Source organism: Rhinichthys klamathensis, unplaced genomic scaffold (assembly GCF_029890125.1).
Source record: "Rhinichthys klamathensis goyatoka isolate OS25496 unplaced genomic scaffold, OSU_Roscu_1.1 h1tg000062l_1, whole genome shotgun sequence".
Taxonomy (NCBI): Eukaryota; Metazoa; Chordata; class Actinopteri; order Cypriniformes; family Leuciscidae; genus Rhinichthys; species Rhinichthys klamathensis.
Genome location: NW_026606606.1, coordinates 788,206 through 813,014, shown reverse-complemented (window position 1 = coordinate 813,014; position 24,809 = coordinate 788,206). Strand labels below are relative to the sequence as shown.

The following is a 24,809-nucleotide window of genomic DNA, read 5'->3' as shown; positions in this document are numbered from 1 at the left end:
CCGTCCCCGGCACTGATTCTGTATCATAATTGCAGGTCAACCCTAATAGCATTGCTGCCAAGGATGGCCGAATCCGCGAGGGAGACCGAATACTGCAGGTAACTGAAGCCAAACTATGTTATTATCCGTCTGAAAACAGATTAACGATACACTGTTCACAAGAGGTCCAATAATGATCAACTTCCTTGATATCAACCAATCAAATTTTAGAGTATGGTTTAAGGTTGGTGGCTTATTGTAGACCATTTTATATTGCTTCATCGACTGGAACATTGGGTTGGCTTCACTGGTGTTGTGATCAGCTGGCTAAAATCATATCTTAGTGATAGGAGTTGTATTGTTAAAATTGGAAATTGTTCCTCGACACTAACATCTTTGTCCTGTGGCGTTCCCCAGGGCTCAGTTCTGGGTCCTTTATTATTCAATCTTTACATGCTACCACTTGGTAAACTCATGAAGAAAAATTCAATCTCCTACCACAGTTATGCTGATGACACACACATTTATTAACCTCTAATGCCTAATGACTATACCCCCATTGAAACTCTCTGTCAGTGTATTGAAGAAATAGATACTTGGATGTCACCGAACTTTCTCCAGCTTAATAAAAATAAAACTGAGGTTATCGTTTTTGGAAGAAATGAGGACAAATTTAAAATCTCTACCCTGCTCGAAAAAAAGGGCTTAATAGCAAAGGAAGTGGTAAGAAACCTTGGTGTCTTAATAGATAATAATCTAAAATGTTATAGTCACATAAAAACAATCACAAAATCAGCATATTTTCATCTTAAAAATATCAATAAACTTAAAAATGTATGTCTAAGGAGGATCTTGAAAAGATCATACATGCTTTTATTTCTAGTAGGATTGATTATTGTAATGTGCTTTTAACAGGACTCCCCCAAAAGACTTTAAAACCTCTCCAAATGGTACAGAATAGTGCAGCCAGGATCCTTACAAAAACTAAAAGAATAGATCGTATAACTCCAATTTTAAAGTCCTTACACTGGCTCCCAATTAGATACAGGATTAATTTGAAGGCACTTTTACTAGTTTTTAAGTCAATAAAGGGGATGGGACCTAAATACCTTCATGATATGTTTCAACAGCATACTCAACCAAGACCCCTTAGATCACAGCATAAACAGCTTCTACTAAAACCTATTGTTAGAACAAAACAAGGGGAAGCTGCTTTTAAATACTTCGGCGTCCATCTCTGGAACCAGCTCCCAGAAAACATAAAAAATGCTTCAACTATTTTTTTTAAATAGATTAAAGACCAAGCTTTTTTCAGATGCTTTTTGTAGTTAATGCGTAATGAATGCATCTTCACATGTGTATATATGTGTATTATTGTATATTTTTGTGTATTAATCTCTTTTATGTCTTTGCTGGTGTTTTATATATATAGAATTTTAATTATTTATACTATATTGTGTGAAGCGCATTGTATTGGTGCTATGCATGAAATGCGCTATACAAATAAAATTGCCTTGCCTTGCCTTTAAAATAAGGATGCACAATATATCGGCCACCATTTTTAATGTTATCGTTATCGGCCCGATAAGAAAATTTGGCCGATATATATTAAAGCCGGTAAATGTATTTTTTCCTTCAGGTGCCCACTGTTCACCATAATGGTTTTGAATTGCTTGAAATATGATTTTAATCACTTCAAACTTGGAAAATACTGTAAAGTGCAACATTTGCAGCGCAAGTCCGTCATATCGGCTGCATAAAATTATAAGAACATCATTATAATTGTGTTTAGGACATGGGTTTAAATGATGAGACTTTTGTTTTTGTAATCAGGCTCTCACAACTTATATAAAATTTTGGATTTAGATTTATCGGCCAATATATCGGTTATCGGCTTTCAAACATAAAGAGTTATCGGTATCGCACAAAATGTTAATATCGGTGCATCCCCAGTTAAAAATCATTCTTTTTAATAATGAGCTACTAGATGTTGATCCTATTTGGTAAAATCATGTTGTTGTATTTTCTGCTTATACATAACCCTTCCAGATTCTGTAAGATGTTAATCGTTGTTTTTAAAATAAGAGGAATAATAATAAGATGAATCATACATTTTACATCTGCCCCGAAGAACCTATTTGACATAACATTAGGAAAATGTTTATAAAAATAAAGACAAACCTGAAATTACATAATCAATGTTCAAATGATTACATACTGGTTCTTATTAAAACTCCTCTTTAGGGCAAAATAAACAAAACAATAATAATAATAATACAAAATACAGAATAAGGGTTATGTAAACTCATGAGCACACACATCATCTGTGATGTGAAGTGTTGTAAATGTGTGTTTGTGTTCAGATAAACGGGGTGGATGTCCAGAACCGAGAGGAAGCAGTGGCCATCCTGACCAGAGAGGACAGCACCAACATCTCTCTGCTACTGGCACGGCCAGACATCGAGGTGAGACTCGCCTTCAATTCATAAACCGCAGTCAGATATCAGCGCTCGATTCAATTAAGTTAATCGCTTTCATAGAGAGTTTTCTTATTGAAGCAGGAGAAGTTCAAATGAAAAACATGTTTACTTATTATCTTTTGAATTGTTTTGCAGCATTCAGTCTTTATCTCACCAGTCACACCGCATTCACATCTAGAGCACAAACTCATAACTCGAGGAAATATCATTTCTTATGCTGCGAGGCGTAGATTTAGAAGCAGCACTGGGCGAATGTTTGGTGAATGTTAAAGTATTACTGAAGCTATTAATGACAGCTAATTTGATATTCAGACATTACGTAAAGTGTATTATGGAGTGCTTATTCAAGCAGTGACAGACAAATGTGTTATAGTGTACAGGTGAACACATGGCTTCGATCTGTTCTCCGTTTACAAATGAAAGCAGACAGAAAAGGGCAGAGAAGGACAAAAAACCCAGACGAGGAAATAAATAGAGAGAGAAAAAAAAACACAAGGAGAGATGAGGACACATGGGCTGGTTTGGCAGTCTTTTGTTCTTCTCAAGGTCACACTTTAGAGAAAGAGACACACTTAGGACATCCCATAATACACATCCTCCAATAGTGAGTCACAATATCCATTTTATTTCCTTGAACACATATCCAATGCAGTCTGAGACATCGGCTTTGTTCAGAATGGAAGAGTAGCTACTAATTGAGCACTAGTATACACTATATACTGCATAGTCTTTTCTTTTTAGCGTGTGGGAAAGTAGGGATTATTCCATGATAAGCATTTCAAACAATATCACATGACCACATTACATTGCAGTTTAAGTGAGTGACATCCAATTATCATTTTGGAAAACTGTTATTCTGCTATTTTGTATAAAATATCTTAATATTGGCAGTGTGATCAAATAACGAAACAAAATGAGAGTTTCATCCATCGCACTGAAATTGAAGGTCAGCTTAAATGTGCGAGGATCAAAATCAACAGACTAAGTTTAAATAAGGACAAAAATGATAATGTCTCAATGTCTTCTCTCTGTGTGAGTCTCTTCATTGATTGGTCCCAAAGCTCATGGTCTGTCAGCATGCTTTAACAACCAGATTTATCATCTTTAGCCCTTGTGGAAGCCATAGCAACAGTCCGTATCCCACTGGTAAATATTTAAATAAAACATAATGCAAACCCCCCAAGGAATCACCCAGTTCATGAATACAAATAGACCAAAACAGCATTTGAAGTCTGAGGCATGTTTATGAAGTTAATTTGCCATGATGCTATTTGACACAAAAGCTGTACAAGAGAACAAGGTAATAAAGATCGCAAAAAATGCATCTTATTTGCATATAATAATCATGATAAACTCAGGATGCTGATTTTGAACCCAGAAAGATATTCATTTGTGTTTAATATAACATACAAGTCTATAGCCAATGAAGATGAAAAAGCTGTATGTACACCATTGGTCTGAATAAAACCCATTTGGGCCCAGTTCTAAAATAAAACTCCATCTTTAATTGCATTCAATATTTTTCTCTAGAAATCTGTCAGCTGTATCCATAGGGTTTGGCACAAAGTAAAAATCTATAATTGAGATTCTTTAAAAACAGTTTGTGGAAAATCATTAAACCAGAGATGAGAATAAGAACCAATAAACAGTGAATGGTCATTTGGGAAATAGTCACTGATTGTACAGTTTTAGGATTTGGGGTCAGTAGCACACAAGTGTGTGTGTGTGTGTAAGGATGGAAGGTCCAGATGGTGTGTGTGTGAGCCCTTGGGCCAGTATATTCCCCAGCACAGGTGGCTCATTTGAGAAACCTCTCACATTTAAAGGCCTCCTACAACAGATGGGAAAAGACCCTACAATCAGTTACAGCATCCACGACTAGGCTTCCATTGACAAACACTGCCCTCTGCTGTTCAAACACAGACGTCTTCATGTGTTTGCTGCTGTCGACCAATCAGCATGTTTTTTAAGCAAGTTTCTCTACTACACTTTTAGAAAAAAAAAGGTTCTATATAACCCTTAAGGGTTCTGTTAGGCGCTTCATATATAGGCCAATCCACACCGCACAGACTAACGCAAAAAAAAACTAGTTTGTTGGGTTTTGTCGGATCAGTGGTTGGTGTTGGTAAGGGTTTATTTTCACTCAAATGACCATGTGAATTATTGTCTGTTGGGTCAATGTGAACAAGTTATTTTTTTAAATAAAATTCTAAACCCAAAAGCCAACTTGTTTGTTGGTGTTCGTTGGCATTTTTCTGTGCAGTGTGAATGGAACATTTTAAGGGTATCATCATGATCATTTTATGAATTAACCAGCTCGTAAACATGCTTTATCACTAGAAAATGTTTTAAATAACCTGTTAAAAATTAAATTATTATTCAATAAGTTAAGACACTTCTCCTTGTATAGAACCTTTTGGTATAAAATTGAGTCAAGAACCCTAGGGTTCTATATAGAGACCCATTGAACCCTTTCTTCTAAGAGTGCAGTACGATTTATAAAGTATTTTGCTAATTAAATTTGTTTTCTTCTTGTTTCCTATCATCAACAATCCACATCTTGGAAGAATGAGGCTGATGATCTGGATTTGGAGTTGAGTGTGGGCCTGGATCTAGAGGACTTGGAAAACGCCACTAACTTACCCAGCCCTCAACACCAGAGGAAAGCGAGCTCCTTGCTGAGTGACATCACTGGGATCAGAGGAGGTCGCCCCAATTTGTGGCACACTGCCCTCAATAACAGCCAGGAGCTGGACAGCGGGGTGGGTCGCACAGATGAAAGCACGCGCTGTGAAGAGTCCTCCGAGCTGGCGGATGATCCCACCAGTGCATGCACCACCAATGCCACCAACACACCCGGCAGTTTGCGCAAGTTTCGCGCTGCTCAGCACGGGTGGGAGTTTCACTACAGCAACGACTCGCTGCTAGGGCCGGATGGGGTGGGAGTGGCGGATCACGGGGTCCCTGAAACACTGGGCTCAGTGACCAGCAGAGTGCTCATGCCAGGTTTAACTGAAGAGGAATATGAACGTTACCGAGAGCTACTGGAGATCCGGTGCCTTTACGAGAAGAATGGAAACGCACTTCTTCTTTTGGACGGGAGGAACCATGGCGCAGGAGGAGGCGTTCCTGTAGACATGAATTGTAACGAGAGCCTGATGCAGCACGAGATTTCCCTTCTAGATGAGGAAATACGTCACCTGGAGTTCAAGTGGCGCAATGTTTTGCGGGCTCAAAAGATGAATCAGTTGCGCCAACGCTGCCTAAAGGTCTGGCCAGCTGACGAAGAGGACGATGAAGAAAAAGGAGCAAAGGCGAGGTGTGGAGGTGCAGAGGCGATCCACCATGAACTGTCAGATATCAACGAGATCCCAGAAAGGGAACGCTCTGACAAGGAGAGCACAAGCGCCTATAACACGGGTGGGGAAAGTTGCAGAAGCACACCTCTGGCTAGCGAACGATACCCCTCGCCCTCCGCGGCGGGAGATTCCAGTGCCTCTGCAACCATGCGACCTCGGACGCCCCGTCACAGGACAAGCACGAGCCGGGAGAAGAATCTAAACACACCTCCTTCATCAGATGCCAAGAAAAAGAGTGAAGAACTCGGGGACAACAGAGACTCTACTCCAGCAACAAGGCTTCGGTCAGTATCTCGTAATGGCGGCAGCAGTAGGAAGGGATTGGATGGAGCACGAAGGGGGTCCCATGCTAATGGGACTCTCACTCCCGGGATAGTGAAAGGGGGAAGGAGTGCAGAAAACAGTCCGTACCTGTCCCGACGCCACTGCAGTACCACGCTGCCTCAACGCTACCAGAGTTGCATGCAGTTGAGGGACATTGACAGTGCAGAAGTTCGGGACACCCCTGAACAGGTTCCTGCTCACTCCAGCACAATAACTTGTGCAAACAGAGAATCCACCGCAACTTCTTTGATCATACCACCAACGCTGCCTCCATCTTCACCTCGAATGGAGTGGAAGGTAAAGATCCGCAGCGACGGCTCACGCTACGTGGCGAAGCGTCCGGTAAGAGACCGTTTGCTAAAGGCTCGCGCCATGAAGATTCGGGAGGAGCGCAGTGGGATGACCACGGACGACGATGCGGTTAGTGAAATGAAGATGGGACGCTACTGGAGCAAGGAGGAACGCAAACAGCAGCTCCTGAGAGCTCGGGAGCAACGGCGACGCCGCGAGTTCATGATGCAGAGCCGACTGGACTTCTTGCGAGAGAAAGAGAAGGAGCAAGACTCTGGACCGCAGGGACAGGCTTCCATACTCGAGCTGAGCCAGAAAAAGAGTATGAAGAAACGCAGCCGACGCATCCTGGACAACTGGATCACCATTCAGGAGCTCCTGGCTCATGGGACCCGTTCAGTGGATGGGAAGAAAGTGTACAACCCTTTGCTCTCCGTGACCACTGTTTGATAATTGGAGTGCAATGAGATCTTTTAACTATTTGAATTACAAAGTTTACCAATGATTTGCGGCTGTCTGATAGAGATGCCTAGCAGTTTAATTGAGAAACAATGATGATGAATATAAAACGTACAAAGAAAAGTACAAGACAGAAAGGCAAAATGTCAAATGAATGTATATGGGACCAGCACGCATAAGTTGTTTTTATGCTTGAAATTTCAGAGTTGCATTCAGACTGTTACAATGCAGCGGCTGTCTCGAGCATTTCCAAACCAGATCAATCTTTCATAAACACTTTTTAATCGAAGAACATTTAATGATAAGAGAAAAACAGAGCAACCAAAATTCATTTAAGTTCAATTTAGGGCCTGTTGCATAATCACCTTAGAGTAGTATTACAAGCCTAATAATTAAGACTAGTACTAACTATTTTAAAAATCAGTTTCATTTTTTTTTTTTATATGAAAAGACAGCCAATCCTTTGGCTAAGTTCAAGGTGGTTAGAAAAGTTTTTAAGACAGTCATATGCGTTTATGAAAATGGCCCCAGATCTCATGAGATTACCAAGTTAACCTGGTGATTGGTTATGAATTTGCTGCTGTTGTTTAGGCGCAATATGTGTGGTTTTCTTTACTGGCAAAATTATGAAAATAGCAAAAGCACAATAAACAACAACAAAAGAATGAGCCATTACTTGTTGCCAATGAGTTCATTTCACAATTTTCGAAGCACATGAATCATTAAAAAAAAAAAAAAAAAAAAAAAAAAAGGACAACAAAAAAAGGACAACAAAAATACAAAAAGCAAAAAAGTTTCAGCACACAAATATTGGCACAGCGGTAATGTCAATTGTCAAACACTGACATTGTCCAAAGAAAAAATATCTGATAATATTTTTGTGGTACATTTGTCAACACATTTTAATCACTCTTAAAACTATTTTGTTGTCAGCTTGTAAAATCACATTTGAAACTGTTTTTCTGATATTGTTAAAATTTAGCATGTTGTTGTCTGGGAAATATTTAAATTGTTGTGTGAAACTGTCGAGTGAAATTGTTGTGTCTTTCTGTAATACAGATCATTAATATACTGTGTCCAAATGTTCATTTAACACCTTGCAGGTCTAAAATGGGGGAATTTCTGTCCCTAAATGTTTTTGAATAAAATTTTTGCAACTTGACGATGTTTGATTTTCACCTGTTATTTGCAAAAACAACAAAAAAACATCAATACAGAAACAAAGTTAATGTTTGTGCTAAATAAAATGAGCTGAAGATGCTTTTGATCTCAAATACAAATGGACATTAATGTGCAAGAACCTTCATTTGGGGTTTAAAGTTATGGATAAAAAAATTACATGACACTGGATATCATCTCTTCATTTATTGGATGTACAATTATGAAAAATAATAATCATAAAAAAGACTGGAAGCCCAAGATTATTTACAATCGTTCTCTTTGATTCTGTGGCAAGGTCTCTCAGAGATACCATTGTCAGTCTCATGCTCACTTACACCATGATATGTTGAGCTTTAAAAAGACGTTCCTCTCTAGATATGACAAAAACATGACCAAAAAATAAACAAAGAAAAAAAATACATACAGTACATACATATACATATATATATAGAGAGAGAGATATCTATAAAAGCATAATCATTCAAGTATCAAAAGACAGATCACCCAGGATTACTTTACAATCCAATATTGTTTATATTTTAATCATTTAGCCATGAGTATGATCTGAACTGTCACCGTTGTATTCGCTAATGTGATTAGTTGTGCAAACACTGCGGCTGTTACAGGTGCTAGCATTAGCATCTGCTTGTATTTAGCACTGTACCCATTTTTAACGTACCATGTTAAAAACGAAGATTCAAAATAAATCAAACTAAAAAGTACCAGACTTAAAATCCTTGTAAACTAGGGCTAAATGCATATAGGAATATTTCCCATCTAAACCTCATATTTATGCATTATTATCTACACAAAATATAAGCACAAGTTTGTCTACGACGGATGAATATGCTAATTTAAACCTTTTTATCGGTTTCATCATAATTTTTTTGACATACCCTGCTTTCTGCAACTTAATCATTAAAAGGAAGGAGACAAACAGTTCAATTAAGAAACTCTACACATAAAAACAACTCGCTGTTGTTTGTAGTGTCACATAAACGCCATCATTTTGTATTAGAAATCACAGTATACGTGTAAAAGTCACTACAAGTACCAAGATCTGGACTGTACCAATCTCATGCCATCATAAAGTTATTAACTAATCATAATAGTGTACCATAAGACGTCACAACACAGAGTATCTCCCGTTAAACTGGCATTGAGTTTCTGTCAAACCTTTCCTATTGAAACTCGTACCATAGTTCACATTCCTTATGCTTGAATGGTCTTGCCCATATTGTTTAGCTTGACAGACGTTTGTACTAAAGCCTGAAATACTGACAGTAAGAATCAAACATCTCAACTTACGGATGGATTGATCTGAATCGGACATCAAAAGACAAGACTGAACTCTCTAATCAGTGTTTTGTTGAACTAGAATCAGTGTTTTTAACTTACGGCTTTTATTTTCAAAGTTATCAGACAAAATAAAAGCATCTGCACTTTGTGAGATGAAAGACCATCAGTTTAGACGACAGAATCACAGATAAAACAGGAGTGTGTAGACTGTCGCTTCACAAAGAAAGTAAAACAAAACTCGACCGAAATCAAAGCAAAGACAACGTCAACACTGGCTCTTGTTATCGCGTGAGAATACAGTGAGTCTTTGAACACGTCTGAAGTCTGAAAAAAGCAAAATGTTTTTCAAAGGGAGAGGTTTCGGTACGGAGAGTTAAAACAGTGTGCGAGCGGAGCAGCGGACGGGACATTTTCTGTCTGTCTTTGGCCCGTGTGTTAAATGGGATGGGAGGAGATCACTGCAGGTGTGAGTAGTCTTCACACACTTACATATAACTCTATAAAACGGCGAACACACACACACATGAAATACAAGTGATGCTTCATCCACAGTCATGGCATCCCAACTTTCCTTTCTGTTTGGCATCCGACACACTGGTCAGCTACAGGGAGACATACACACACAGGGATTAAAACAAATCAAACAAATAAAGTGTGGGATCTAGTTAACATGCCAATACCATTTACAATAGATATGAGAACAGAGAAGAGAAGGAGTAGTACCAGTAATTTCCCCCAATAAATCTTCTCCCCTTTGGACCCTAAAGAGTGCATCGGCTGCTCAAAACTGGTCTTGATATTTTAGGCCGCCTGACTAGAAATCACACATTACCAATGCTGACGTATGTTCTGGTGTGTAAGTCCGAACCAACTGAATAATCTACAATATTCTTGCTGAATATCCCGTTTCACTCAGAAATGCATCCGATTAAAATGGGATACAAATGACATTTCACTGTGGCTTTAATTACGCATCAAATATCATGTGATATAACCAGGGCTTGATATTCATTTTTTTGCTCACCAGCCGCTGTGGCAACTGGTTTTCCAAAGTTACGAGGCACTCAGCATTTCCACTGGCCACTATTTGGACGTCGACACCATGGGGAAAAACTGCCATATAGATATTTTTAATATTATCGCATAATTTGTCAGCAGGTTTATTAGGCTGCTGTCACTTTAAGACCTGACGCACAGATCCATTATTCTGTTACACGTGCGTTTTCTCTCCTTTACATTCACTTAAAACATGTCTACACATGAATACTCACAAAGACTGGCATTTTGACATTATTTTGTGTGTATTTGACTGTATAAGCGGCAAAAAAACAACAACTCAATTTAGTGCTGAGAGGCGGCTTTATGTGCCACAGTTCAGGTGTGAGTGCAAAATCTGCGGGAATGAGTAAAATTATGGCCAATACGTGCAATCCCACGGCTAAATTCAAGCCCTGTAACACCAGCAATATTCATCCGGATTAAATAAAACGAGTGAGTGAGTGGAGGCGGGTTTGTGCATCACTCGCTGTCGGAGAGAAGAGGGAGAGAGAAAGAGCAGCTGGTGTCCGGTATCTATTCTGTGGAAAATCAGTATTGGAAACGTTTCAGATATTTCAGTGTATCGAAAAATCTATATTTTTGACAACACTACATTGCCACAGTTTAATATTTCAGATGCCTTTTTAAAAGAATACAATAGAAAAATGTATATATTATATGTGGGAGTGACTACGTTACAAAATACTGAAATGTTGAAATACACCCACATTTGGCAGCTGTTAATGTCAAGCCCTGGATATACAGTAACTTCATCAACTATACTGTATATATGGTTCTCTATATGTTTTGTTCAGTTAGCACGCTAACCGATTAGACCTTCAAGACTTCATGCGTCTCCCTGCTCACTTTCTCAGATGATTATTGTACATAATTAATATTTATTTATAGTCATTCGCCCATCAGGCTTTATTTGGGGATAATGACCGGGAGGACTATAATGGATGTGTCTCAATCAGCTCCCCAGGTCGTGAATCATCATATCGTATATTATATCCACATTGACTATTAGGCATTACAAACGGCTAGCCCTTGGGGTCCAGAGGGAGAGGACTTTGAGGAGAGAACTGGATAATGCACAACAGAAGCAGCAGACTGACGTAAAGGGACAATTAGAAACGTTTCAGGATGAAGAGAGTGGCACTGGACACTAGACTGGACCAGATGCTGATCACAGGTCAATAAACACAACTTTATCCTTTATATTAACTTTTGATACTGAACTAATTCTGTCATCGCTGTACAACTGTCCTTACTGTAAAAGGATGCAAAAATAAAACTGGCTGCCAGTGTGTCGTCATATGAAAGCCATATTTCTGCCACACAAAGAACATAATCATAATTATGAAATAAAACGTCAAATTTATAAGGTCATAATTATAAGATAATTAAGAGGTTAAAAAGAAAATGATGAGATAAAGGGTCGTAACTGAGATATAAAGTCATAATTTTGACAAAAAAGTAAGTCATTATGACTTCTGCCCTACGACTTTTTTCGACTGGTCAATTTCAGCTTTTTGAGTTTTTAATCTAATAATTTCCTATTTTTACATAATTTATGATTTAGCAAGTCAGTATAATTATGAGAAGTAAAAGTAGTCAATTTCAACTTTTTATATCATATTTATGATTTAGTATGTCACTTTCAACTTAGTCTGGCATTAAAAAGTCAATTATGACTTATTTCGACGTCTCATAATTATGGCATACTACCTCATAAACATGATATAAAAGCTGAAATTATGAGATATGTTAGGTATGACTTACCAAAGCATGTTTTTTTGTTTCTTATGTGGCGGATGGGCTTCCATATCATCACGATATTCAGAACGCGGTGACATTTAGTTTTTTCCCCGGATAAGTGTTGTGTGTTTGTGAATGCACCCATATTTTACATGATCGCGTGAGAATTTTTAAGGCTTGTGAGGAATACATGAACATAATTCCACATTTAAATCCCAAAGAAAACAAGACAAAACTGCTTTTCTAACCCACAATGGCATTTGATCTTGTACGAACCCACGTTTCCTACAACACTGTTTCAGTCTGCTTGTGCGTGCACCTCCTGATTACGCCTATAACAAGCAGTCGCTGTTACATCTGACTTTGATGCCTTGACGTCAGACACATTTTGAGCTGGCGATCTGCTCAGACACCTCTTTGTGATTTGGTTCAGACATTTAGGCCCAGCCTGGTCTGCTAACTCAGACTTAAGACAACACATCATATCACAGTGCTAAACGCAAATCCATATACTGGCAGCAGAATTACATTTACAGTGAGATACTTCAATCCCAATTCAATTAACTTCTACAGTACTTAAGGACGCTTCTGCCAGTGTGTTAGGATGGACAGAATGTAGAGCATCAAGTAGATGTGCATAGTAACATAACAGGACTGATAATAATCCATATAGCCCTCACAGTCCATCATAATATTTTTAGATGTCAGTAAGTGAGCTAAAAGAACACAAACTGCAAACGATGCTTAACATCGGATCATTTACTCGCACTTTCCATGGAAAAGGGTACAAAATGGAGCTAGACTAAAACTTAAAGGATAGTTCACCCGAACATGAAATGTCTGTCAGTAATTACTCGCCCTCGTGTCGTTCCGAACCCGTAAGACTTTCGTTCATCTTCAGAACACAAATGAAGATCTTTTCTGTCCCTCCATTGACAGTCTACGCAACTACCACTTTCAAGCCCCAGAAAGGTCATCATGAAAGTAATCATGTGACTCCAGTGGGTTAACCTCGATTTTATGAAGCCACGCAAAGTGCTTTGTTTGCGTTTTTGTTTTCATTTGTGTTCCGAAGATTAAGGAAAGTTTCACAGGTTCGGAACGACACGAGGGAGAGAAATTAATGACAGACATTTCATCGCTTTAAAGTCAAGCCATTTTTTTATTCTTTGTAGCAAAGGGAAAGGAGGCGCTCAACCTTTGTCCATCACCTCAACTAAATATCATACAGTTATTATAAGAGTATTATACAAATATGATTACTTTTATATGAATTCCTAAACGTTGGGACATGTTTGAATACTGTTTAAAACAACGATTTATGTGACGTGTGCTTTTAAAAAAAAATAAACATTAAATAAATTACATTTGTAAAAAAGTTTTTTTTTTTTTTAAACCCAACTAAATAAAATAGAGAATAAAATAAAAATTCAGTTTAATTGAGCCTCACTCAGTGGGTGCGGGCTAGTTTTTGGTTTGTGGTAATTCATGAACTTACCAAAGTTAAATACATATATCTGTTTAATCCTTTTTTTCTTACAGTAACTTTGGTTACAGGGTTGAACATCTGACAAATGCAGTCAATGATATTTTGCTTAAAAAATAGAAAATGACAAGAGATTATTTGAAAGGTCCAAATGATTTTATGAAAAACTATTATAAAAAATAAAAAAGTAAATAGTGCACTCAAATTATGGGACACAGCAACATATATTTTTGGCCATTAATGAACATAATTAGGTAATTAATGATTCAAGTGAAATAAAACACTTCTGTACTATTTTGACTGTTGGCTGTACATGCTATCATGTTGTTTTTTTTACGTTAGATAACGGCTCATCTAACATGTTATTAGTTCTAACACTTTACAATAAGGTTCATTAGTTAACATTAATGTATTAACTAACATGAACTAACAATGAGCAATACATTTGTTACAGTACTTATTAATCTTTGTTAATGTTCGCTAAAAAAACCCAGCTGTTCATTGTTTGTTCATGTTAGTTCAGTGCATTAACTAATATTAACAAATACAAACTATCAGTAAATGTTGAAATTAATATTGACTAAAATTAATAAATGCTGAAGAAGTATTGTTCATTCTTAGTTCATGTTAACTAAGGTAGTTAACTAATGAACCTTATAGTAAAGTGTTACCGTTCTAATTCTAAATATGATGTGAATTGTGCCTTTATTGCTAATAAAAAATAATTACGGGACACCAAAATGTACCATATTCATGGAAAGTGGCTTTAAAGTAATCCTTGGGGGTGTTTTTTTGATTTGACGCTACATGTTTAGTGAAGTCCAGCTGAAACTGAGGAGGAGGAGAGTCTTCATCAGTGTCACTGCGGTCGACGCCTGGTAGAGACGAGCACCACAGAAGGGAGGAAAAGAAAGAAAAACTAGTTAAGAGGAAAAAAAGGGTCAGTGTGAAAGATGGAGGTAGAGTCCTTTGAGCAGAACGGAGTAGGAAGTGTTAGTGTCTTGACGTTTGAGACAGGAAGGTTACATGACAGCACTGATGAGATGTTCTGGTCCTCAGCACTTATACTTTGGTTTCGGGACAGTTATGACACGACTACAGGGGCTCCTAAACCTACATGAGGGCGGGGGGAAATGTGTTTGAGTGAGATTGGAGGCCTCAGGAAAGGGTTGTTGGACAGCCAGAGCAGAACTAGGCGTCAGGACGGTGCGAGACAGACGGAGAAGTAAAAGGTGAATGGAGAAGGTGTCTTCCGTGTGGAGGAGAGCGAGGAGGAAGGAGTTCGGTCATGTCTATCTAGAGAGTGAAGGCACAGAGCAAAAGGAAAAGGTGTGAGAGGGGGACGAGGAGGAGAGGATCGTCCGATCAGAATATGGTGGTCTCGTACTTGGTGCTGACGGTGCGCTTGGGATCTTTGGAGTCCATGATCCAGGACGCACTGCTCTGAGCGTGAGCGTCCACATCCAGCGCCTCCACCTGAAAGAGCAGAGCATCGGAGAGCGGTCAACACCAGGCCATCACTGGGCTTCATGAAGACCCTGTGCTAGAGACACGCTTACCCTTCACAGGAGTATCACTGCTTCGGAATAACACCTAAAGCTTCTAACGTTACTGCTTGAAAACAACAACCTTTGAATTAGTTAAAAGGTTACACTTTATTACCTACGAAAGTACTGGTGATATAAGGTAACTACATGGGTTTAGGTGTAGGTTTAGGGTTATTACCTAGTTTTTACACAGTTATTGTAATTACTTATAGTATGTACATGGCGAACAGGACTGTAAAATAAAGTGTTTTGACAAGTGTATGTAACCCAGAATATTCACTGAATTGTAAAGCAACCCCATATTGCATCTAAATACAGTTGAAAGGTCTGGTAAGGCTTTTAAAGTTTTTGAAAAAAGTCTCTTCTGCTCACCAAGGCAGCATTTTTTTGATCAAAAAATACAGTAATAACTGATATGGTGAAATATTTTTTACACTTTAAAATATCTATTTCTATGTGAAGAATATATGTTCAAATGTAATTTATTCCTGTGACAGTAAAGCTGTATTTTCAGCATCATTACTCCAGTCTTTAGAGTCACATGATCCTTCAGAAATCACTCTGATATGATGATTTGATGCTCAAGAAACATTTATTATAAAACAATTGTGCTGCTTAATATTTCTCTGGAAACAGTGATACTTTTTTTCAGGATTCTTTGTTGAATATAAACTTACGGAAGCTATAGAAGAATAAAACAATTTTAAAAGATACAGTAATTGCGACTTTATCTCACAATTGCGAGTTTACTTTATATCTCGCAATTCTGATGGAAACTCAGAAAAAAAAGTCAGAATTGTGAGATAAAAAGTCACAGTTACCTTTTTAATTTTGTTCTGTGGCGGAAACAAGCTTCCATAGAAACTTTAAAATAACAGCATTTATGTGAAATAAAAAGTCTTTATGGTCTCTAAACTATTTTGAATGTTTAGAGACCTCATTTGAACGTGTGCTTCCTCACAGCACCAGCAGGGGGCTCTACAGCACTATACGCACTGGTCAGAGCACTGGTAAAAAAAAAGATCCGTTGCACTACAGCAAAAGTGGGCTAGATATGGATCTGCCAGTAAGTCATAGAAAGAGAGGAACCATGGGAATTGGAGCTATTGAAGTGACAAGGTGAATAAAGGACGAGCTGGATGAAGGAAAGATGGAAACTGACTGAGCAATGGAAAGTGGAAAGAATAATTAGAACAAGAATACAGCAAGGTGAAGCTGAACTCAAGGATGAAACCAAAGAAACATGTAAACATTAAGCAGTGACTGGACTACAAATGCAGACACAGACAGATGGGTTTTGGGAGGATCATTGAGCTTTGGATTAATGTTTTCTGTTGAAAGCAGGCGTCTATCAGTGGATATATTAGGGATCTGCTTTTAAACACTCCCATGTGTATCTGTGTAACCGCTCAATGAAGAGCATCAAAGATGTCTATTTACGACATGTTTTGGAAGCGTTGATCATTGTAGCCAATCAAAGACGTATATGCTGAGCGCCTGAACACAGTGTAAATCAGAGGCGTTTAAAGGGATAGTTCACTTTGAAATAAATTTTTGGTATGTTTACCCCATATAATGCAGTCCTATGGGGTCCACCTCAAAGAGCATGCACAGAGAAGTCCAAATTAAACATGATTTAATGACTCGTAAATGTAAGTACACATTGATGGCCTAAGACACGAAACGAGCGGTTTGTGTGAGAAAACGAACAGTATTTATATCGTTTTTAGCTCTTGTAAACACAGCCACGTCCAAGTGATCTGAGGGCGCGGGCGCTTCGGTCTGCGCAAGCGCCGGAAGTGATCTCTCGCGCGTGTACGTCACTCATTGTTTACACAGAGATTTCAGAAGTGTTACCTTTCACTGTGAAGATCTAAACATATTATATATACAGGAAATCACAATGGAAGACGATTTCGATATATCAACAGACAACGTTGAATTTTTTTCGCAACCGCGCGAGAGATCACTTCTGGCGCTTTCCGGCGCTTGCGCAGACCGAAGCGCCCGCGCCCTCAGATCACTTGGACGTGACTGTGGTTTCAAGAGGTAAACACGATATAAAACTGTTCGTTTTCTCACACAAACCGCTCGTTTCGTGTCTTAGGCCATCAATGAGTACTTACATTTACGAGTCATTAAATCATGTTTAATTTGGACTTCTCTGTGCATGCTCTTTGAGGTGGTGACCATAGACCTGCATTATATGACTGACAGACAAGAACGGTTTGACCTAAAAATATCAAAATGTAAACTACTGCGGAAACAAAGACACCTACATCTTGGATGCCCTTGAGGTAAGCTAAAACATACCAAAAACTTGTTTCAAAGTGAACTATCCCTTTAAGAATCCGCTCAAAATGCTAGAGGAAAATGCTGGTTTCGTCACATTTTACAATTTCAGTACCGACTTGGTACTTTTGACAACACTACATCTAACTTTCAAATATAGAACAAATTATATTAGTTGAATACTTATAATAATTAGTAGAGTTAGCTTTTAATCTTTGCGTATGTTCATGTAGCTCATGTATTGACAGCGTATTCTGGTTAAAAACCGCCCACTTAGACCCCGTTTACACCTGGTGCGTTTAGATATTGTAAATACACGTGTCTAACGGGTCTAAAGTGCTTTGAGCTTGTCCACTTTCCACCGCTTCCAGAGGGAGTTGAAAACACATTCGACCGGATTGCTTTAGTAGTGTGAACGCTCATGTGGTCGAATGTGTTCAAACAGCCACAAAAGACCGACTACTCTCCGCATACTGACCTAATGAGTAACATTATGAGAAGAGCTCTAGCCAGACGGGATTCAAACTTTGTAGACTGAAGACCCAAGTTTGTTTTGAAGAGGAAAAACGTACCAAGACGGGAAGAGACCTGTGCAGCCTGACTGGAGGAAGCTGTGTAGGAACCGGTGGGTTGTTTCAGGGCTCAGGATGTGTGTGTGTGTGTGTGTGTGCTCTCACCCCTGACTTGCGCATGCTCCCTCGTGGTTTGGGCGTGGGTCTGCTGCTCTTGGTCTCGATGATCTCGGGGTTCTGCTGCTGTCTGGTCCTCTGGGCCTGCAGTGCCAGCTGATAGGCCACTTCAAACGCCTGTCCCAGCGTCAGGATGATCTCGTAGGTCAGGTTCTGACGGGAGGAGGGGGACACGCAGCGATTAACTATGATGATGGAGTGCTTAAACAGCTATTAAGAAATTATCAAAGAGCTCAAATGACCTCGATCCATCTTCAGAGGTTTCTTAAATAGCCTCATCAACAGAGTCATACATCAATACATTTCTACAAGCCTCCACCATTATACTGCACTTAAGAGGCATGCTAACTCTCATAAAGTGTGTAATGGCAAGCTTAGTTATACCAAGTAGTGTAATGAAGAGCAGCTTTTCATATAATTACACATTAGACATCATTGAGTCTCTGAAAAGGGACATAAGCAGTATTTCTCTGTGCATCTATGAGACGCCCGTGAAGTGTGACACATATGTTTCTATGGATTCTGAGTTTATCTCTCACAATTCAGATTTTATAACACTCAATTGTGAGTTTATATCTCATTGTGACTGAAAAAAAGTCAGATTCTTTGATGAATATAAAGTTCAAAAGAACATTCGGTAACACTTTACAATAAGGTTTATTAGTTAACATGAGTTAATGTATTAACTAACATGAACTGACAATGAGCAATACATTTATTACTGCATTAATCTTTGTTAATAGTCGTTTATTGTTTGTTCATGTTAGTTCACAGTGCATTAACTAAGCGCACTTTTCATTTTAAAAAAGAAACTAAAATGTATTTTCAAAAGATGGTTTTGTTGTCTTTATTGTTAATTATTGCATGCCTAATATAACCTCTTAACTCAAAAGTAAAAGCTTATAGCTATTTATGGATCACCTGAATAGTCAATTATCAGTTCTAATAATGGCTTGATTTGTGCATCATTAATTGCAGCTTTACTAGAGTCTGGCTGTAAGTATTCAAGGTCTAGTGTGTCTGTATCGTTCAGGCAACTGTATGATCAATGAAACTTTAATGGGCTGTTGCTCACAAACTCTCCTATAAAACTCTTTGTGATACTATCAGAGTCCTGGCACACGGCCCATGGTGCTCTACACACCACACAGAGAGAGAGAGAGAGAGAGAGAGAGAGAGAGAGACTCGCGATGTCCAGAACAATGACTATTAGCAGTGCTTCTCAAATGTGTCATGACAGACAGCTTGTTTTGCAGAAGTTCTGTAAATCAGCATCTGAGACTGCAACACAAGCGTTGAGAACCCCTGAAATGCTGGTGGTGTTGGCCTCACCACGTCTACGGTGCTGAACACATGGCAGTAATGATGGCTGCTCTGCAGATCTTTAGTGATGTAGGCGAAGGTGCAGAGGTCCTCAGGGTCCTGAGCCGCACACGAGATGTTCCGGATCTCATGTTCTGCGATGATGTTCTGCACACACAAAACCAAGATCATGTTAGGAGACAGAGCCTCAACAGCAATCACAGAAACACTATATATATACAGTATATATATATATATATATATATATATATATATATATGACATTAACACCCACCAAATGCGTGTGTATTTCAGCAGTGGGGTGTAATACGGTCACTCCTATTAGCCACACTGGCGGGTTGAATTTTACATATAATATATACATTTTTCAACTGTAGTCTTTTAAAAAGGCATCTGAAATAATAAACTAAAAAACATAAGATTTTTCAATATTGATACTGAACTATCTGAAACGTTTCCAATACTCATTTTCCACAGAATAGATACCGGACACCAGCTGCTCTCTCTCTCTCTCTCATCTCTCCGACAGCGAGTGACACACAAACCCGCCTCCACTCACTCACTCGTTTCATTTGCTCCAGATGAATATTGTTGGTGTTACAGGGCTTGAATTTAGCCGTGGGATTGCACGTATTGGCCATAATTTTTACTTATTTCTGAAGATTTTGTTCTCACAACCGAACTGTGGCACATAAAGCCGCCTCTCAGCACTAAATGTAGTTATTTTTTGCTGCTTATTGCGCTTAAACAGTCAAATACACAAAATAATGTCAAAATGCCAGTCTTGGTCAGTATTCACGTGAACACAGTGAGTTATGTTTTAAGTGAATGTAAACAGTTGAGAGAGAAAACGCATGTGCAACAGAATAATGGATCCGTGCGTCAGGTCTTAAAGTGACAGCAGCCTAATAAACCTGCTGACAAATTAAGAGATAATATTAAAAATATCTATATGGCAGTTTTTCCCCATGGTGTCGACGTCCAAATAGTGGCCAGTGGAAATGCTGAGTGGCTCGTAACTTTGGAAAAACAGTTGCCACAGTGGCTGGTGAGCAAAAAAGTGAATGTCAAGCATAATTTTAATAATAATAACAATAGCAGATTAATGTCAATGCAGTGTCTACAGGATCAAAACTACTTAAAACTTTAATGAATACGAATATAATATAATCAGGAGCCCCTTCAGACACCCGTGACCTTTAGCAATGTGAAAATGACTCAGGATCAGGATCTGTTTATCATCATGTGACGCGATGAGAACACAGCACCCCCACCCCCACCCCAGAGAGATGTCCCATGAGCCAGAGGGGTTTCAGTTTAATGAGCGGCTGTTTATCTGCCTGCCTGGGGCGAACGACAGGAGGATGATGTCATCACCTTGTTGGCAGCATCGATGAATTTCACACCCTTGTACGTGATGGAGAGGACGATGGTGGGGATCTTCCTCATCTGTTCTGTCGACCTCTGAGAGAGAGAGAGAGAGAGAGAGAGAGAGAGAGAGAGAGAGAGAGAGAGAGAGAGAGAGAGAGAGAGAGAGAGAGAGAGAGAGAGAGAGAGAGAGAGAGAGAGAACGAGAGAGAGAGAATTATAGAAGGGTTGTGAATATAATGCCCCAAATATTTCACCACAACATTTTTTATTACCATTTCGTTATAACACTGTAACCAAAAGGGCACTCAGTAATCTGGAAAATGTGTGCCCCGGGATTCATATTTCTCAAATAAAGACACTAATTTTACATGCAGCACACAGTGAAAATGACATGAAAATGACAAGGTGGGCAGCTGGGAAAAGTGCAGCATAGTTTGAAATAAAGTTTGTCGATCGTGCGTCTCCAGTGACAGCAGAACTCACTCTGCCGTTCGCATCCGATTCGGTCTGACATGTCCTGCTTCTGACACATCGGCAAAACAAAACGCTTATCGGCCGATGCTGAATAAAAAAAAACACCAAATATTGTCCGATATATCGGTCGACCATTCATTTTGTCCCAAATTAATCATGACTGCAAAACAGTAGTTCTTGATCAAGAGCTTGGGGTTCATTAGCAAACATCCAAGCGGCCTGAACAATGACTATACAGTATTTAAATTAGGGATGACCCGAGCCGAGCTCAAGGATCGATATCGGTGCCGATTCTGCACTTTTTAACTGATCGGTATTGGCTATCGTAAGCCCGATCCTTTATTCCCCGTGTGCCTTCACGCAGGTGTCGAGCAGTCGGTGGTCCGTCAAGGGGGGTTTGCCAACCGCCACCAACAAAGAGAAGCTCAAACGTACGTGCGCAAATGAAGTCAACTTTGATTATTATTACTATTATTATTAATATTAATATGTAAAACATGATTATTTTCTTTTCTTTAAGCAAAATATATTTTATATTCATTTATTTATTTTTAAGATTGAAATATGACCTGTTTCAATGTAAGATTCACCAATAGCCAGTGTTAATATTCAAAGGACACCCTTCTTTTATCATTTACTTAGTAAAGAATGTTTTTTCCCTCTGGCTGGCTCTCTTGATTAAAGCATCACTCTGGCCTGACTACATCTCTGCAGTGACCGGCTGAGCAAACAGCTCTGCTGAATTATTTAACCATTTAAACCCCAAAGTACATGACTGCTTATCAAAAACAGCCCTTAAAGTGAAAATCTGCAGTCTGTCTCACACAAACACACACACAGACACACACACACTGGACAGTTTCCACTTTCTGGACAGACCTCTGTATCTATTATGAAACCGGTCTTTTTTTGCGCTAGTGTCCTGTAGAGGACTCGCATGGGTAGCAGTTTCCTCTCGCTGCCCGTTCCAAAATATAATGATGAGCTCAGTGTCCTGGCGAGACGCTCACAGGAGACCTTCAGCTCTCTCTGGCTGAAGAACACCTCAGTGAACACCTACCCTCATTTTAGCACAGGCGTCCTGCGTTGACTCCGTTCCTCTTAATTCTTTAATGAGCATCGAGCCCAGATACTGCAGAGAGAGAGAGAGAGAGAGAGAGAGAGAGAGAGAGAGAGAGAGAGAGAGAGAGAGAGAGAGAGAGAGAGAGAGAGAGAGAGAGAGAGAGAGAGAGAGAGAGAGAGAGAGATTTCAGTTGGTCTGGCAAAATCACATCTAAACACCATCAAGGGAATAATGACTTTATAAAGAGAGGCTGATAGAAATATGATTACATTGGCCTCGTAACCGCACGATTCAAAGATGAGCTTCTCGGGCTGGTGGTGCCAGTTCTGCACCGGTGTGTACGGAGCCGCCAGACTCGGGGGTCGTAAGGTCAGGCGAGGTTCCCGCTGACGCTCCTCATATTTCTCCTTCAGGGAGGAAGAACACTTTTAGGATAAACCGACCAAAATGCGCCTCATCTGAGCAGAACCGGAAGGAATCGCTGAGTTTGACTCACTTGTGGATGTGTTCTGTCGTTAGGCCGCTGTCGGGTGGACACGTCATACTCTGAGTCGGGTCCTCTCCTCCTCCCAGAATCCCCTGCGGGCAACAGCGGATCCATAGAACGAGTGTAGGAGTCTGAGTGACTGAGAGGAGACGAGGTCTGGGACACTAGATCCTGACACTGCAAAAGAAGTGTTCAATGAGGGCGATCAGCCAACAGGGAAGATGTGCTTCCTCATAAATGAGAGAGAGAGAGAGAGAGAGAGAGAGAGAGAGAGAGAGAGAGAGAGAGAGCTTCCAGTATTCTGCACTTTGTTATAGACTATAATCAGGGCTGATGCCAAATTTCAGAGGGACTGAAGTACCGTCTGTTCAATAAAGGCAAACTGTCCTCTACCTGGGTGTGTCAGCGGAGGAAGTGTCATTGCAAACATCTTCCCGCAAATTTATAGCGGACAAAGGGATTGTTTTCATTATATATATATATATATATATATATTTATTTATTTTAAATGTAGAAGTGCAGTCAAGGTGCTGTTTGTTGTTGCAGAAGTCAACAGAGGAAACATAAAAACACATCTGGACATTAAAACACATGGACAAAAACTCTGAAAGGCATGGTTTGCGAAAATAAGACATGGCATACGTATTATTAAATGCAATAACTGACACATTTATTTAATTTCTTCTTCATTTTTTTTGTCTTGACTTTGATAAAGAAGACCAGATGAAAGATGAATCAATAAACGACTGTAAAAATATGAAAACAACACTGAAATAACAAAATAACAATGAAACAAACACTCAAACAATACGTTTAAAAGTTTGACATTTAAATTGTACATTTATAGATCAAAGTTAGATCTGTTATAGTTTGACACATTTCTTCATTTTTCATTAGTCAACTAAAATGACATCTGTTCAAAGAGTATAGAAGTAGCAAGAGGCGAAACTCCGTTGCTGTTTTGACTTTTGACAACAATCGCCATTTTGGACTGAACCAACGGCTTTACCGTTAGCACAACTATACAGCATTAACACTATGTCTGGAAATTAAAATAAATAAAAAATCTGATTAGCGGCATGGAGGTGTACAACAGTGAGTGCAGGGAAGATGTGTGTGACAAGGAAAAGTGCACAAACACTCTTGTTTACATGGTGAAACTATTCAAGAGTCAGAATCCATCATATATTACGGACCCAAAATCGACAACTCTCACAGCCCAAACAGCCCAAGCCAAGTCATCTGTAAATCTGTACATTAACTCTCTCTTTCTGTATCAAATGTAACATGTGCTGTACAAAGTTTTTATCAGTCAAGATGAATTAAATTATAATAAAACTAAAGACATATAGAACAGCTAATATATGTACCATTGTCATTCTATTTGTAGTAAATGGTTGCACTTTTGTTGTGTGTAATGTAGGCAGAAATTTTGTGATGATCTTCTATTACTATTAAATATTGTGTCTTGACTAATGTGTTGTCCCTTTCTCCTACTCACTGTTCACTGTGTTTTGGCTTTTTCAAGGCATTTGTCAATCATTTCATGAGGAACATGGGCTGTTGTTACTGGTGTTGTAAAATTGTGCTGTGTATGAAAACAGGAGTTATCCCCAAAAGTTATTGGGGTAAATAAATAGCCTATTTGACAGCTTCATGCTCTATGACGGAATTGTTTCATTATAAATCGATCCATAAGCATTATTTTGTTGTACATTATTCAACACGCCGTTTTGGTTTAGGCTATAGAGATATTAAAAACTAGAAACTACTTTTTAGTTCCCTTAAGCGCTTTTGAATTGGAACCGGTATCGTTCAATTGTATGACAGCCGTGTTGCGTTCAGGCCAAGATGGCGGAGCTGCAGCTCTGCCCATGGGTGCGTTTGTTGCAATGGCCCGTTCTATTGAGTTTCGCCTCTTGGTAC

The 24,809-nt window shown here is 39.1% G+C and overlaps 2 protein-coding genes and 1 long non-coding RNA gene across 11 annotated transcripts in view; 2 read left to right on the top strand and 1 right to left on the bottom strand.

Moving 5' to 3' along the window:
* Positions 1-7,145, top strand: part of LOC130084379 (PDZ domain-containing protein 4) — a 40,181-nt gene extending 33,036 nt beyond the window's left edge. Inside the window, exons 5-7 of the mRNA XM_056249784.1 lie at positions 36-98; positions 2,343-2,444; positions 5,027-7,145. Coding sequence (XP_056105759.1) covers positions 36-98; positions 2,343-2,444; positions 5,027-6,883 — 2,022 coding nt within the window. The 3' untranslated portion in view covers positions 6,884-7,145. The remainder of the gene's footprint in view (positions 1-35; positions 99-2,342; positions 2,445-5,026) is intronic.
* Positions 7,146-8,242: 1,097 nt separating this feature from the next.
* LOC130084376 (ankyrin repeat and SAM domain-containing protein 1A) overlaps positions 8,243-24,809 on the bottom strand; it is a 117,920-nt gene continuing 101,353 nt past the window's right edge. For 6 of the 9 annotated variants that reach the window (XM_056249772.1, XM_056249778.1, XM_056249775.1 and 3 more), the window contains 7 exons: positions 22,893-23,060; positions 22,666-22,803; positions 22,394-22,465; positions 20,866-20,952; positions 19,498-19,635; positions 18,154-18,318; positions 15,003-15,113 (listed from right to left, as the gene is read on the bottom strand). In XM_056249772.1, coding sequence (XP_056105747.1) covers positions 15,003-15,113; positions 18,154-18,318; positions 19,498-19,635; positions 20,866-20,952; positions 22,394-22,465; positions 22,666-22,803; positions 22,893-23,060 — 879 coding nt within the window. Of the gene's footprint in view, positions 9,955-14,379; positions 14,934-15,002; positions 15,114-18,153; positions 18,319-19,497; positions 19,636-20,865; positions 20,953-22,393; positions 22,466-22,665; positions 22,804-22,892; positions 23,061-24,809 lie in introns of those variants that run through there. The other 3 variants (XM_056249773.1, XM_056249774.1, XM_056249777.1) reach the window with 3 other exon arrangements.
* LOC130084378 (uncharacterized) lies at positions 9,653-10,072 on the top strand. Its single transcript, XR_008806919.1, has 2 exons — positions 9,653-9,692; positions 9,724-10,072. It is a non-coding gene; the product is annotated as an uncharacterized LOC130084378 (long non-coding RNA).